Raw genomic sequence first — 16,031 nt, forward strand, 5'->3', positions numbered from 1 at the left:
CCCAGGATCGAGTCCCACATCAAGCTCCCTGCATGGAGCCTGCTTCTCTCTCTGCCTGTGTGTCTGCCTCTCTCTCTCTCTCTCTCTCTCTCTCTGTGTGTGTGTCTCTCATGAATAAATAAGTAAAATATTTTTAAAAATAAAAAATTAATTAACTAATTAAATAATCTCTACAACCCAACATGAGGCTCAAATTCACAACCCTGAGATCAAGAGTTGCATGCTCTACCAACTGAGCCAGCCAGGCACCCCACTTTCCTGAGTTTAAAACACTATGTCGGGGATCCCTGGGTGCCTCAGCGGTTTAGCGCCTGCCTTTGGCTCAGGGCACAATCCTGGAGTCCTAGGATCGAGTCCCACGTCGGGCTTCCTGCATGAGCCTGCTTCTCCCTCCTCCTGTGTCTCTGCCTCTCTCTATATATCTATCATGAATAAATAAATAAAAAAAAAACACTATGTGTCAAATCAAACAGATCTTTTGATACATCTGACCCATGGCCAGCCAATGTGTCACCCCGTACATCAGGCGCTGACTGGCATCTCTGTTGTATAACAGCTGTCCTAAAGGCCCAAGAAGGAAGGGGAACCACAGAATAAGGCAGAGATGGAGCAATGAGATAATAAGAGAGGCAGAACTTCAAGAAAGATGGAAAATTGTCTATTTCAGAGATTTCACAGAGGTCAAGGAAATGAAAATAAAAAAAGATCATTTGATTCAAGTAGATTATTTGGTACAACACTGCATTCACAGGCTGTGTTTTTAAAAAAGAAAGAGAGAAAGAAAAGAAAAGAAGAGAAGAGAAGAAAAGAAAGAAAAGAAAAGAAAAGAAAAGAAAAGAAAAGAAAAGAAAGAAAAGAAAAGAAAAGAAAAGAAAAGAAAAGAAAAGAAAAGAAAAGAAAAGAAAAGAAAAGAAAAGAAAAGAAAAAGCAAGCCATGGGCAAGTAACATGAGAAATACTCCAAACAGTTAAACAAAATAAAATCAATTTCTTTTTTTTTAATTTATTTTTTATTGGTGTTCAATTTACTAACATACAGAATAACCCCCAGTGCCCGTCACCCATTCACTCCCACCCCCCACCCTTCTCCCCTTCCACCACCCCTAGTTTCCCAGAGTTAGCAGTCTTTACGTTCTGTCTCCCTTTCTGATATTTCCCACACATTTCTTCTCCCTTCCCTTATATTCCCTTTCACTATTATTTATATTCCCCAAATGAATGAGAACATATAATGTTTGTCCTTCACCAACTGACTTACTTCACTCAGCATAATACCCTCCAGAAAATCAATTTCTTTACTCTGACCCTTTTCATTGTCTTTAATATCCTAATATGCAATGTAAATCTTCAAAAGGAGAAATAGGTACTGTTTCAGTGATCAAGAAGTCATTTCATACAGTTCCTTTAGATCTAATGACCTGGGGAAAACATTTAAGGAAAGCTGTATAAGGGACTGAATGAGTGAGCCACTGGGACTCTCTGGAGGAGTGATATGGAAACTGGAATGCATAAGGTAATGAATGAGGCATGATAAGCCAGTGGAGCAGCTTAGCATGTAAAAAAGTAGGTAAACCCATTAGTAACTAAGAACCATCAGCATCTTAACTTTGTAAAATAAAAGCCTTTTAGCATCATTCCTCTGATAAAAATGAATAAACCAGGGCACCCCTGGTGGCACAGCGGTTTAGCGCTGCCTGCAGCCTGGGGTCTGATCCTGGAGACCCAGGATCCAGTCCCGCGTCGGGCTCCCTGCATGGAGCCTGCTTCTCCCTCTGCCTGTGTCTCTGCCTCTCAGTCTCTCTCTCTCTGAATAAATAAATTAAAAAAAAACTTATTAAAAAAAATGAATAAACCAAAAAAAATAAAGGGGTCCCCAACTTCTCATGGATTAAACCTCTTTGCCTGACATTCAAGGTTCTCCTTTATCAGGCCAACTGACATTTCTGATTCCCCTGTTATGTCCTATACTTATTCTCTGTTCTAAATACCCTGCTCTGCGCTCTGTCCTTAGGGCATTTTCTGTTTTCCAGCCTCTTTACCCTTGCTTACCTTGTGAGTTGCCTTCCCCAGCTGCTCCGATTAGAGCTGTGCCTATTTTCCAAGGCACAGCTCAAATCTGCTTTCCTCAGAAGCCTTCCTTAGCCATCAAACCTCACAGTTTTTTTCTCTGAATTTCTAGAGCATTTAAATTTCTGAAGGATTCGTTTGAGACTTAGTGTGTTGGAGATTGCCTATATGATTGGGAACTGAGAGAAGAAAGGCATGTCCTGAGCTGTGCAACTCTCAACCCCCGTTTACCCTCACAATACACCCAAATAAGGTTAGGATGATATTATTCAGCAGCACATAAGAACAAGGGTATAACCCCATCACAGTGAATTTCATAGACTATGCTCTGTTGTTCTGCAACCACCTGCTGCTATTCCCTGAGGATAGAAGAGTTCATTCTCTTCTTGCTTAGAGTAATCAGTGCCATTTGTAGATACTAGGTTGAGCACTTACATGTATTGTCTTGGTGAATCCCCCAATTTCTCTAAGAAGGGGCACTAGTATCCCCAGTTTACAGAAGAGGAAGCATTCTCTAAACATTCAAGTCAGATTGTTCATGTTTATGGCCCTCTCTTTAGCTGGTCAAGGCAGAACCAGCAGTACAACCCCACATTCCTGACCCAAAAGTCTGGGCTTTTTCTGTCTCAGCACACCATCTCCATGGCTACACTGGCCACCAGAAATTTAATGACAGAGAAAGGAAAGAATTCATACTTGCCCTTCAAGTGGCAAGTATATATTAGTAGACTGCAAAAGGCAGAGTAGAAGTCTACTGAGAGTCAGTGCAGTTTGAATATGAGAGGTATTCTGGGAATATTCTAGGATCTGCTAAGGACCTAGCACAGCCCAGTGGGCATCCTCTTGAGAACCAGTGGGTTGTGGTTAAGGTGAGGTTTGGAGGTTTGTGCATGACAGGGGCACATGCACAGCCCGGAGGACATGTGAGGGTCTTCTCTTCCTTGGGTACTCACTGATGTCACTAGGGGGATTGACCTCCATTTTCACTCTGCTATGAGCTCTTTGATTATCTCTCTGTCTCTCTTACTAGACTTGGAACTCTCTGAGGGGAAAAGCTGTCTTATTTACTTAGACCTGATGCATAACTGGTATATAAATATAAAATACTTGTTGATTTGATGAATGGATGACAAGGCAAGGTGCTCAAGGTGGAGATAACCCAATATAGTCCACTTTTACTCCACTATCAGAAAACTAAATTAACTATTTCTTCCCTGTTGTTTATATACTACCCAGCAGTCTCAGGCCTCCCAGAGACCTTCACAAAACCCAGAACCTCTCTTCAATAATGTAGAACCTCATAATTTTCAGGCCTCATCTTCTAAATTAGATTGTGCAGTTTTTCAGCACAAGAGGTATGTGCTACTTCTTGTACATGCCTCACATCCTTCAGCTCACTGCCTCACACAGAGCAGGATCTATATAAATGCATGTTGAACAACTGTATTGGAATTATGATTGGAAGCCTATCCTAACTGTACAATCTCTGTGAGATAATTCTTGGTGAATTCAGATGATAAAAGGGAGAGGAAATCAGGATGGTGATAGAGACAGAGCAAGAACAGTGGGTAGGATCTGTCAACTCATTGGATGTGGAAGATGAGACAAAATGAAGAGGAAAAAGGATTCCAAGACTTTGAACCAAGCTGATGGGCTGAAGGATTATGCCCAAGAGAGAAATATAGAACTTCTACTTCCCCTGAACTTCTCATCCTCACTGCACTTTGAGCAGAGAGAAAAAGATTCCTCATGAATGTCCGGCTCAAGTGTTCCTTGGAGGCAGACAAACCTGTGGCAGTCAGGCACTCAGGAGAGTTCAAAAGGACAAAAAGGAAAGGTTGACTTTGTCACTCTGCAGAAGAGCTTTGCTCTGCCAAGGAGGAGGAGGAGAAATTGGAGCTGAATATATTTTTGGTTGGAACTACTTGTAAGTGTTCTGTTTGATAGCAGAGTTGTTTGAATGGCCGATTTCATAACTGCACATAGCTTTTCCAAATAAATGGTGTCTGTAGAATGTTCAGGTTAATGCATGAGTCCAGTGCTCAAGAGTGTTTGTGCTTAGAGCAACTGGGCCTTCTTTCTTAATAAGTCATCTTGGCATTTTGTCAACAAACTAATTTGCTTTTCTAAGAAACTAGATTAATACTTCCTGTACTCTGTGCTATTCACAGATCTACAATGCAGTGAGAAGGGAAGAAGAAATAGAAAATACCATTGGATCTCTTCTCCATTACTTTACCAAGCTCCCAGCCTCCAAGACAGCCCATGAAAGGATTAGTGTTGGTCCATGCCTAAAGCAGTGTGTCCGAGACACCATATGTGAGTATCGTGCCACCCTCCAGAGGACGTCCATATCTCAGTACATCACGGGTTCGCTCCTAGAAGCAACCACATCTTTAGGAGCGAGAAGTGGCCTACTCAGTACTTTTGGAGGATCCACTGGACGAATGATGCTAAAAGGTAATGTCTGAGATTTACTTTTCACTTTCCACCCTTTCAGTGCAGAAAGGAATCTAAGTTAGCATTTATGCATCTCCTCATGGAAAATTGAGTTTACTTTTTGGCAATTTTAAATAAAGTTTGCCACTGTCATAAGCTATAAAAAAGATAGTCCTTTATCAAAATCCTTTAAGGTATAAACATTCCAAACAATAAGCATTAAGATTTTGAGATTGTTTTTTCAAAAGCAGTATGACTGATTACAAGATTATCTTTAATCAAAAAGAAACTATTCAGACAAAGCGTTTCTCCTAGTGGTGGTCTATGACAGATGTGATGTGATAAGATGTGATAAGATGCTTAAAAACAAGTGTGGTCATGTGGTCACAGTGAAAACCAACACTGAGATGGAACAGAGCAAAATGTAGTCCTTTCTACACAGAATCAATAAGTTCGTGTTGACCAGAAAAGCTAAAGGCCATCTTCCAATGATTCCCATCTTTAAAAAAAGGATAGTCAGGCATCCTGCTAAAACATGAAAGCCAATGGAAAATGAGGTGCTTCAGCACCAGAACTTCCCAGCTACTTCCCACGAGTAGCAGACAGGCAGGTCAGAAATGGCAGTGTACCAAAGAACCTTGGAGATTTGTGCACTGCACAGCTGTCACAACCCGCTTGGCAGTCTTCCCTGGCAGGAAGCTGCCATCCAGACGGGGACCATGCAAAGCTACGTTCCACTGCCTGGGGGCTGCCAAGAGCTTGATCTGACATCCGGCCATTTCTCTCAAGGAGAGCAGCTACTGCCCCTCCACAGCAAGCCCCAGACCTATGGCTAGCAAGCCAGTGGCCTTCCTCCTCAATTCTTGGCCACCCTCCCACCCCACACCACACACACCTGGGCAGGCTCAAGGGGAAGTATACACCTCCCTGTGTACCATGTGGGTACCATGTAGGTTTGTTTTCTGGAACCATTTTAATTTTGCAGCTTGGTTATAAATAATGAACGAAGGAAAACATAAGTTGTGGGAACACTAATCCAAGTGACCAAAGGGTTTCATATGTTTTTTGAGTTCCTACTAGGTGCTTGGTGCTGGGTAGGGAAAAAACAGTTCCTGCTGCCATGGAGCTTTATAGTCTCTAGATGGTAAGCAGTTTCCTCTATGCACAGGACTCAGGATTTCTCTACTCTATTGTAGCTCCTGATGACTGCCAAACTTCCATTCTCCATCCATGCTCTTCCTAGAAAGTTGGGCTGAGATTGGTATGCCGAGTTATTGTTGCTTCAAGGCTTGTGACTCTATGGGACCTCATCCTGTGAGTTAATCAACTTGTGTTTCTCAGATACCCCATCTGTGCCCAGCAATGTAGGTATATGGAAGATTCTAATGACGTACAAGTCAGTTTACTTGCCTTTAACTTGTTTATGATCCTAATGAGGAGGCCAGCGTTGTGTGCACCAAGTATTCGAAGAATAATATAAGACTAGAGAGAGTTAAGTGCTAAATAGTGTGAAAGTGCCTCCAGTAGTTCAAAGAGTTTAGAGAGGGAGTTAATGTTCTTTATGACAAATGGCATGGCCCAAAACATGAGACCTCAAACAAACAAACAACCATCAGTAAAAGCCACTTTCTTTCTTCTCCGTTAATTGCAAAGGGACAGATCTCAGACTCACCAACTAAGGCAGCTGCCTCCAGCTTTATACAGACCTCTAGGAAAAAAGGAGGCTGCTTGTTAATATGTCTGTTGCCCTGATAGTAACTTGACCTCAATTGCTATCTGTACTTCTCCCTTCAGATCAGAACATTTTTTTAAAAGATTTGTTTATTTATTTTAGAGAGGAGGGAGGGAGCGCTAGAGGGAGATGGAGAGAGAGTCCCAAGCAGACTCTGCACTGAGTGTGGAGCCTGACACAGGCTTGAGCTCACAACCCTGGGATCACAACCTGAACTGAAACAGAGAGCCAGATGCCACCCAGGCACCCCCAGATCAGAACTTTTTGATCAATATTCTTAGCTCAGAGATTCATTGGCCCATCTGCTAATGTGTTATCTTTAAATTGGCAATTTGTACAAGAGTTGGGAGTTTCTTTAACTTTCTGTTTTGTAGTTCTTTAATGGTTTTTGGTATCCCTCTGTAAGTAGCTTCTGCTGAATAATACAATTAGCTGGTTGGCTTCTGTTCCAGGCTTACTTGTAGCTCTGACTTGTTTTCTTGGGAAACTTTTACAACTTCTGTACCTTCTCCTGTGGGGTCCTCAGAGTCTATACATGCCATAGTGAAACATGTTTCTTTAACATGCAGTGGAAGAAAATATATCCAAAAAACCACATCAGCATTCAGAATCATAGAATTTTTTTTTTAAGATTTTATTTATTCATTCATGAGAGACCAGAGAGAGAGAGAGGCAGTCACAGGTAGAGGGAGAAGCAGGCTCCATGCAGGGAGCCGGATGTGGGACTTGATCCCAGGATCATGCCCTGGGCCGAAGGCAGACACTTAACCACTTAACCACTGCGCCGCTGAGCCACCCAGGTGACCCAGAATCATAGAATGATTATAGAATCTATAGGTTCAGCATACTGACTAGTTGAGTCTTGACCTCTGTTGGCCATATACTCCAGCAGGAGGTCTGGTGGACACACTGGCACTGTAACCTGGTTGTCTGATTCTTTTATTGTTCATTGTGTGTCCTGTGGCATTGAGTTGGCTGACAGCTTTCAGCTCTGTATTACTAATGAAAATCTCTGGGAAGTATATAACACAGACTCCGTCCCATTTTATAAATAACTTGTATTCCAGAAGTTCTTTTCTCAGGAGCTGTGTGGAGCTTAGAATTCTTTACTAGCGACACAGTATTAAACATTGTGATTTGGTTGACTCTAGTCCTCAAAAGCCTCTTTAACCCACAACACAGTTGAAATCTATAGACTTCCCATGGAAGTGTATTCTCTTTATTCTCTTGTAACACTAGTACTGGAATACTGAGAATCAGCCTCCAAAGAAAAAGCAATACAAATGAGTTGAAAGAAACTTCTTGTGTAAGGGAAATACATTTAGTCCAGGTGAACACAGTTAAATTGAAACTTCTATGAAGATTTTGAAAAGAACTTTGGGCCATTTTAGAAATTTTAGATATTAGCATCTAGTTCTCTTTTTGGTTAATCACATTTCAAAACTCATACCTATATATAAGAATCAGAAAATTATTATCCCAAGACTTTACTCTCCCCACTTTTTAAATGGAGGCTTATAAATGGAATGAAAAAGAGAAGAGAGGCAGGGCAGGGTTTAATTCCCCACCCCCTTAACCCCCGAGGAAAACGTTAAGGAATAGATTCAAAAAGAATGACTTCTTCCATGAGAAAGGTCATATTTGAAGTAGATTAAATGGGTTGGGTAAAGGTAGAGAAAAAGGAGAGAAAAAGACAAGTACTGTTTGATTCCATTTATATGAGGCACTTAGAACAGTCAGCATCATAAAGACCAAGGGCTGGGAATGAAGAGTCATTGGTACTAAGTATAGAGTTTCCATTTTACAAGATGAAGAGTTCTATACAACAGTATGAATGTATCTAATACCACTGAATTATACACTTAAAAGTGGTTACGATGTTACATTTTATATGTATTTAAACCTCCTTCTCCTCCCCCTCAAAAAAGAATAAAATATTTTAAAAAGAGGACAAAGATGTTATGTAGGTCTTTGGTCCCCAGGTTTATTAAGATGTTAGAATCAAGGTTCTGGAAAAAGGAAATACGAAAACAGCTTCTCATGTGAACATCCAGGGTGGGGTGGAAGCATGTCAACTTGTCTTCTGGAATGGTTGTGATTACAAGATGAGGTTTGGAGCCTGCAGTAGTTGAAAATAGGAAGAGAAAATGTCCAATCAGTTGTTCACCAGTCACAAGGCATTCACAAGTCAGGAACTGGTGACTCAAGGCTTGATTGGCCAGAGTTCTGCAGCCCTGCAGCTTTACCACAGACTACAGGATTCTGCTAACTCTTCAACATCTCATTGAGCTTCCACACCTCCAATGATACAGGTGACTCTAGAAAGACCAGTCAGGAGACGAACATTCCTGGTTTCCTGCCTTCAGGATCACTAAGGATGATCTATTAAGTCAAAAATTTGCCAAATAACAAGAAACATTTTCTGATATGAAGCATTGATTAGCAAGAATATGCCCTGGATATCAAAGGTGTGTTATCTCCAAATGGGAAATGGAGCATTTATACCATCTACTTCTGGTCTAGGTCCATTTCTCCCTCTCCCCATTAACCTTGCTAGAATCTCAGGATCAACCACCTGTAGCAATGACAGCCAAAAGAATTATTGATGTCAATAATCAGGAGGCTTTCTAAACCCATTACCTGCTTTTGTTTCTATTTTTTTATATGTACTATCTACTGAAAATTACAAAAAGCAAGATAAAGTAACAAGGGAGAGAAAAAAGTGAGATCACTGATATTAATGTAAAATGCTGATAGTAAAATTAGAAAAAGTAGTGATAAGGGAAAGGATTTTTCATTAGAAGGCAGCTAAGTGTTTTCAAATGTGCATATTGTACAATGTGCATATTGTACCAGCCAATATAATAAATTTGGTACATTAAACTCATTTTTTCCTTCCCAAACTGTTGCTAAGTAAATTTGTAAATTTAAGAATTAAGTATTTACATATAACCAGGACAATGCTTAGTTATTCATATTTAAATTATGTAGTAGAAAAGAAAACTCCATTGTTCATTTTAACCAGTTTGAGTATGTGTGTATGTAGAGAATAGCTATTAAAGTTATTGGTCATATATAGAGTGTAAATAGAATATTAATATGAAAACAAAAATGCCTTATATACTTAATATTCTTATTGAAAGTAGACAATATTTTATTTCTGATAGAAAGGTCTAATAAATTTTTCTTTTATTGCAATAAGGATATTCTATTTGTGTATTTTTCTAAAATTAATATCTTCAAGGATAAAAACAAGAAGTTGTAATAAGAGTACACACACACATTTGAACTATGTGGCTGTACCTCATAAATAATTTAATTTATAAAGACTGTCTTTGTTGACTTCCTCGTAATCAAAACAATTACCCTTTCCATGCCTACCAAACAGAGGAAGGCATATGCATATTTCTCATTCCCAGATTTATTTAAAGAAATCCTCTGACTTATTAGTTTTGTGGCCTTGAAATTATTTTCTTGGTATGTGTTCATGTAATTTGGGGTATGTTTCTATACCAGTTAATCAACTAGAAAGTATTCATTCACCGTGGCCAAGTGCCATATCACCTCTGGGAAGAATGCAAAGGATTACATCTGGAAATCTTCAACTTGAACTAATCTTCAATTTCTCACTCCAGAGAAAATTTAATATTAGGTCTACTGAAGTAGCTCTTACTACCTGCCAAGAGATTCATGAAGTGCTGGGCTACACAATTGATGGCAGGATCTGTAGCTCCTGGGGTAGGTTTGGTGGGTATAGGACAAGGCCCTATGCCTTCGGTGTACAGTAGTCAGGTGTCATCCAGGACTGTGACTCTGTGCCTGAGTGTGAGCCACGAATGTGATTCCATGTCTAGGTGTGACCTAAACTTGCTCAGATGTGACCGAGGAGTGCATTTCCCCTCCTAGGTAGAACCTCAGAGTAAAAAGTACCACACATGACCCACACATGTCAGTCACTTCATGGCCAGGTGTGAGGGTTGTGACCCTGTACCCCTTCTTATAACCAGGGATGCTTCCAAAGTACCAGGGAAGAATGAAGTCATGTACCTCAAATGTAGTAGAGACATGATGCTTCTAAAGCTAAAACAATTATGGATATTTTGAAGGGGAAGAAGAGTAGAGCAGAGGAATGACTTCTTCTTCTTCTTCTTCTTCCTTCTTCTTCTTCCTTCTTCCTTCTTCTTTTTTGTTTTTTGTTTTTTGTTTTGTTTTTCTCAAGATGCCATCCCCATTACTGTTATCTCTGAAATTTTAAACTCTTCTGTAAAGAGAAAATTGGGCATAGCGATGGATTAGAGTAAGGTAGAATTACGATACTACTACTTGTTTACATTTTCTTAGTTCTTGCTGAGTGCCAGATATTGCTCTGAGTGTTTTGCATGTATAATTTCATTGAAAACTATTCAGTGGTCCAGTGAAGGAGGTACTATTTACTAATGAGGAAACTGAGGCCCAGAGACATTAAGAATCTTGCACCTGGGTACAGAGGTAGTCAGGATAGTGTGAGTACTTGAATCTGGGTAGCCTGTTGAGCTCATACCATGTTCCAGGCAATGCATCAAGTCCTTTTAGTGCATTATTTAGATTAGTCTTTATTGTGGGTTGACTTGTGTCCCCGAAAAGAGATATGCTGAAGTCCTACTCCCTAGTACCTATGAATGTGACCCGTTTGGGTCTTTGTAGATATGCTCAAGTGAAGATGAGCTCATTTTCAGGGAAAGTGAGCCCCAAACCCAGCAACTGGCTTTCCTTGTTAGAGGAAGAGAAGAGACATAGAAGCATACCCACATTGTGGTGAACACCATGTGATGATGGAGGCAGAGATGGGAGTGGTGGAACCATAAGCCAAGGAATGTCAAAGACTGCCAGCCACCACCGGAAGCTGGAAAGAGACAAAGGAGGATTCCAACCAGAGTCTTACAGGAGGCATGGCACTGCTAACACCTTGACTCTGGATGTTTAGCCTCTAGAACTAGGAGAAGATAAATTTCTCTTGTTACAAACCATTCCATTTATGATAACTTATTGCAGCAGCACTAGAAAACTAAGACAATCCTTTTGATAATGCTGTGAGGAGGAAATTATTAGCACCAGAAAACTGAAGCTCAGAGAGGTTAAATGACTTGCCCAATGTCACACAACCATTGGTGTGTGCAGGCAACCTAGACCAAGCTTCTCTAAGGTTCATGATCACAGCTATGATGGAGACATATTTGCAGCTCTCCAGTGGCAATGTACATCTCCACCTTGTTTTAGTTATTTGGACGTTTTTCCAGTAATAAGCTCTGATGTTCATCCTCCTCCCATACACACTTTGCCTGGCACAGGACCAGGCACAGATTAGGTCTTCAGGGGGCTGTATTTTATGATAAAAAGCTTAGATTTTACCTTGTCAGTAATGAAGGATGCTGGAGGGTTCTGAGGAAAGGTGTGATTTGATCAGATTGGGTTTTTAGAAAGACCCATCTGGCATAAACTTTCATGGAATCGAGTAGTGGATGTGTTCACAGAATCAAGGAACATGTCATTGCTATTTGATAACACTTAATTGAATGAGGTAATTTTGGAATCAAATATGTAGGTTATACAGACATATCATAAGCTATAGGTTATAGAGACATATCAAACTCATACAAAACAAAAATGCAGGGATGCCTGGGTGGCTCAGCAGTTGAGCATCTGCCTTTGGCTCGGGATGTGATCCCAGTCCCAGGATTGAGTCCCACATCAGGCTCCCTGCAAGGAGCCTGCTTCTCCCCCTGCTTATGTCTCTGCCTCTCTCTGTGTGTCTCTCATGAATAAATAAATAAAATCTTTCAAAAAATGCAAATATATTCAGGAAGTTTTTGAGCTGGCACAAAAGCCATTTCTAGTGTCTCAGCAAGCCATTCTAAGCACCAGGGCCCTGGAATGGTTGCAGGGCTATCTCTGGGGCTCCCCCTTACTCTTGTCTGAATTCCTCCCCTCTCCTTCCAAGGCACCAACTGCCTCTGGAGGTCCAGAGCCACCTTGACTATACCAGCCCATCCACTCCTCACTCATGGCCCCATAATAACATCATTTCCTCTTCTTTCTGTAGTGGATCCCAGCTGAGCTTTGTGAACAAAATGCCCTCATGGATTAGAATAGAGTTCTGGAGTGTTGACTGATGAGGGAGACTCCCTTGGGAGAGCTGGAGACAGATGGAAGAGCTGATGGCAACTGGCATAGGGAATGGGGCACACAGGTGCAAAGACATGAGACAGGAAGAGACACAATGTGTTCAGGTAACTGCTGGTCTACCAGGCTGTCCTGGCTGCAGCTTGGGAAGTACAGAGGCTAAGTAGGAAGACATGGGGCTGGGGCTAGGGGAGAAAATAGGTCTCCAGGGGGCTGTATTTAATGATAAAGAGCTTGAATTTCACCTTGCAAGTAACAAGAAATGCTGACGATTAGTAAAGAAGGGTGTGATTTGATCAAATTGTGTTTTCAGAAAAATCCATCTGGCTACAGTAAGGGGTGAGGCTGCATAGTGTGTCATCCTTAACCCCGGCATAAGTGTCCAAAGTATAGCCTCCTGGGCTTTACCCCCAAACCTACTGAGTCTCTGATCCTACAGGTCAGTGTGCTTGGTGTGGAAGGTGGGTGGAGAGAAAGGAAAATGAGAATTGAAGCACTTAGGAAGATACTGCTAAGGCATTCTTCTTGGTAGGGTGTTTCTGGCACATTTAGCCACGTAAAAATTACAAAAAGGCCCCCTCCCCATTCTCTGTAGGGTAATACAGCCTCATACCCATGCATATCATTTAGTGCACAGCATGCTGGCTGGATTTCAGACCTCTTTTCCATTCAGGTAAGCTCCTTTGTGCAGTGCAAAAACTTCACTGTATCAAAAAGTCTGAATCCTGAGAAAGCAGCAGAGAGGTGTATGTAAGGGGTAAAATTAATAGAATGTGGAGATTGAATGGATATAGTATAGATAAAGGCAGCTGAGCCTAAGATGACCATTAATTTTACCTCTAAAAATATCCTTCCAATTTGTTATTAATGGTTAAAAATCAATAGGATTGTTGAATCATATGCCCACTCTTACCCTGTACCCACCATCACTTTAAGAAATCAGGAGGTTAAGCATTCATTAAATAATAATTATTGAGTATAAGTGCTAAAACCTCCAAAATAGGAAACTAATAAATTCTTCATGATGAAAAAAAAAGTCATAATTCTTGAATTCAGAAAGCTGATTGGTGGGCAGCTTCGGTGGCTCAGCGGTTTAGCGCCGCCTACAGCCCAGGGCGTGATCCTGGAGACCCAGGATCGAGTCCCACATCAGGCTCCCTGCATGGAGCCTGCTTCTCCCCCTGCCTGTGTCTCTGCCTCTCTCTCTCTCTCCTCTCTGTGTATTCTCATGAATGAATAAATAAATAAAATCTTAAAAAAAAAAAAAAAGGGAAAAGAAAAGAAAGGTGATTCGTGAGGACAACAACACCAGGTAACCACTTGGGGTCTCTGTATTTGAGCTGGTCATAGTTACAGAATTTCAGAATGGTCCATGTTCCAGAAATTCATTTGGAAGATAGTTATTTGAAACTCTATACCCAAAGACAAAACAGCAATTAAATTCCAAGCCTTCCCCTAAATACTCATTCAATATAAATTCAAATAAAATTGAACTCTGAATATTTTAAATGAATAAGTCCTAATAGATGATTTTTCTAAGTCCCAATTCCTTATCTTTCATTGAGATGATTGAATATATTCTTGTTTCAAGGGAAGGGAATATATAAATAGGGATGTAAACTTTCTTTAGTGTAAGGACATAACTGCCCAAGAATAGATACAGAAACAAGCAAAAATGGTTACTTCCAAGAGAGGCCTTTTGCTTGTCAATTTCTACTCATCTGCACTGTTCAAATGTTGATTTCCATGAGCCCATACTACATGGATCATGTTTTAAAAGAGACTTTTGGAGCCTATGTGAGGATTCTGATGGATTCAAGCCCCTCATTTCTAGTACCACTATTGCCAGCTGCCATACTGAAGACCATTTGGGGCTCTCATTCAAATGAGAAAACAGAGGGGAGGACCAGAGGCTTCTTTGAAGTAGGGTGGGGAGAGGGTCTCAGAGTGAGTAAGACTAGTGTGATTTCAGGCTCTTCTTTGTTCTGATAGGATTGTCAGCCTCTGAGTTGCTTCCTGATTTAAAGAAATGCAATGCGAGCATCATTCTGTCTTGGATTTGAGACTTGATTTCAACACTGCGTTATCTTGAATAGGTGACTTTCCTTCTCGAGGCTTCAATGTCTACATCTGTAAAATGAAAATAAGAGCACAACTTCACAAAGTTGTTTTGAGAATTAAATAAGATACTGTATATAAAGAACTTAGCCTAGTAGCTGGCACCTAATATGTGCACAATAAATGTAATGATGCTGATGCTGAGGATGATGGTGGTGGTAATGATTGCTGCCACCTTGGAATGTCAGCCGTCCACTGTTCTTAATTCAAGTGCTCTGCTCTTAGCTCAGTCACAGATGCACACAGAAGGAAAGACACCCTCCAGGTTTCCATGGCTGGAGACCCAGAGCAGTAGCACCTTAAGGGACACTTGAAAGGAGGTATTTGCAGCATGGGGGCCCACCCCTACGTAAAGTCTTCAGTTAGGTTTTCCTTAGGACCCATGCATCAGGCCATTTATTCATTCATTTGTGTATTCAACAAATATTTATTGAGCATTTACTGTGTTTGAAGCACTATGCTAGGTCCCAAGGACAAAACATTGAATAAGATATAGTCTTAACTTTCAAGAAATTCACTTGCTATTGGAGGAGATGGACAGATAAACATGCAGTTTTGGGGTATAAATGTTATAGTTGCAGTAAGCACAAGATGTAGAGGCTCAGAGGGAAGTTCCTATACCATCTCAAGTGAAGGCTGTTTCTAAAACCATTTACAAGCCTGGAGAAATGTGAAGCCCTATTTCACCATGGAAAACAAGCCCTCCCCTGCATTGTCAAACTTCTGTTGTTTCTACTTCGTTCTTTGTTGGCATCATCTCTCTCCCCTTCAGAGAGGAAAAGATGTGAAGCATTTATTCCCAGGATTAAGAGGCATGTCTAAAATCTGTGATTGGTACAGAAATTAATGCCCAGGTGAAAATTGGTATGTATTTATGAAGATGCATAAAATTAAATGAGATTTTTGCAGTAAATGTAACAATCCTTTTGAGTGTTTTGGATTCTTTAATCTTTTAAAGAATTTTAAATGAACTACGAAAATTCTTGTCCATCAGAACAGCTATAGGACATAATAGAATAGTTATAGAACATATGCTTATAATTTGTTTATAATAACATGTGGGTCAGTACCAGATATTTAAAGGCATCTACATTTGGGACCCCTGGGTTGTATTCTGAGATATGCACGGGCTCTGGAGGATTTCAGGTCATGGGTTTAGGAAGCTGGGCAAGAAGTTTGGACAAAGAGGAGAAGAGTTGTAAACACAAACAGGTTGACTTTGAACTGGCTTCTGGTGGTGGGGGTGGGGTGGGGGTGGGGAATCTCCCTGGGAGGCATAGGAGTTGTTCTAGACAGGAAAAGCACATGAGATGAAGTTCCAGGGTCAGAATGAGTGCAGTATCTGGGAAACAATGAGGAAATGATTCTCAGCAACAATCTAGTGAGTGGGTACGAGAGATAAGATTCATTTGGTAGATGTGGTTACAGTTCTGAGAGCAAGATGAAAATCTGGACCTCAAGCATTAGAGAGCCGTCATTGACTGTCAGAAGGTTGAATATTAGGAAGGTCAGGCCAA

At 40.8% G+C, this 16,031-nt stretch overlaps 1 protein-coding gene across 1 annotated transcript in view; it reads left to right on the forward strand.

Annotated features, from left to right (window-relative positions):
- PLCE1 (phospholipase C epsilon 1) overlaps positions 1 to 16,031 on the forward strand; it is a 272,695-nt gene that overhangs the window by 105,695 nt on the left and 150,969 nt on the right. Inside the window, 1 exon segment of the mRNA NM_001136565.1 lies at positions 4,238 to 4,526. Coding sequence (NP_001130037.1) covers positions 4,238 to 4,526 — 289 coding nt within the window.

Source organism: Canis lupus, chromosome 28, assembly GCF_011100685.1.
Source record: "Canis lupus familiaris isolate Mischka breed German Shepherd chromosome 28, alternate assembly UU_Cfam_GSD_1.0, whole genome shotgun sequence".
Taxonomy (NCBI): Eukaryota; Metazoa; Chordata; class Mammalia; order Carnivora; family Canidae; genus Canis; species Canis lupus.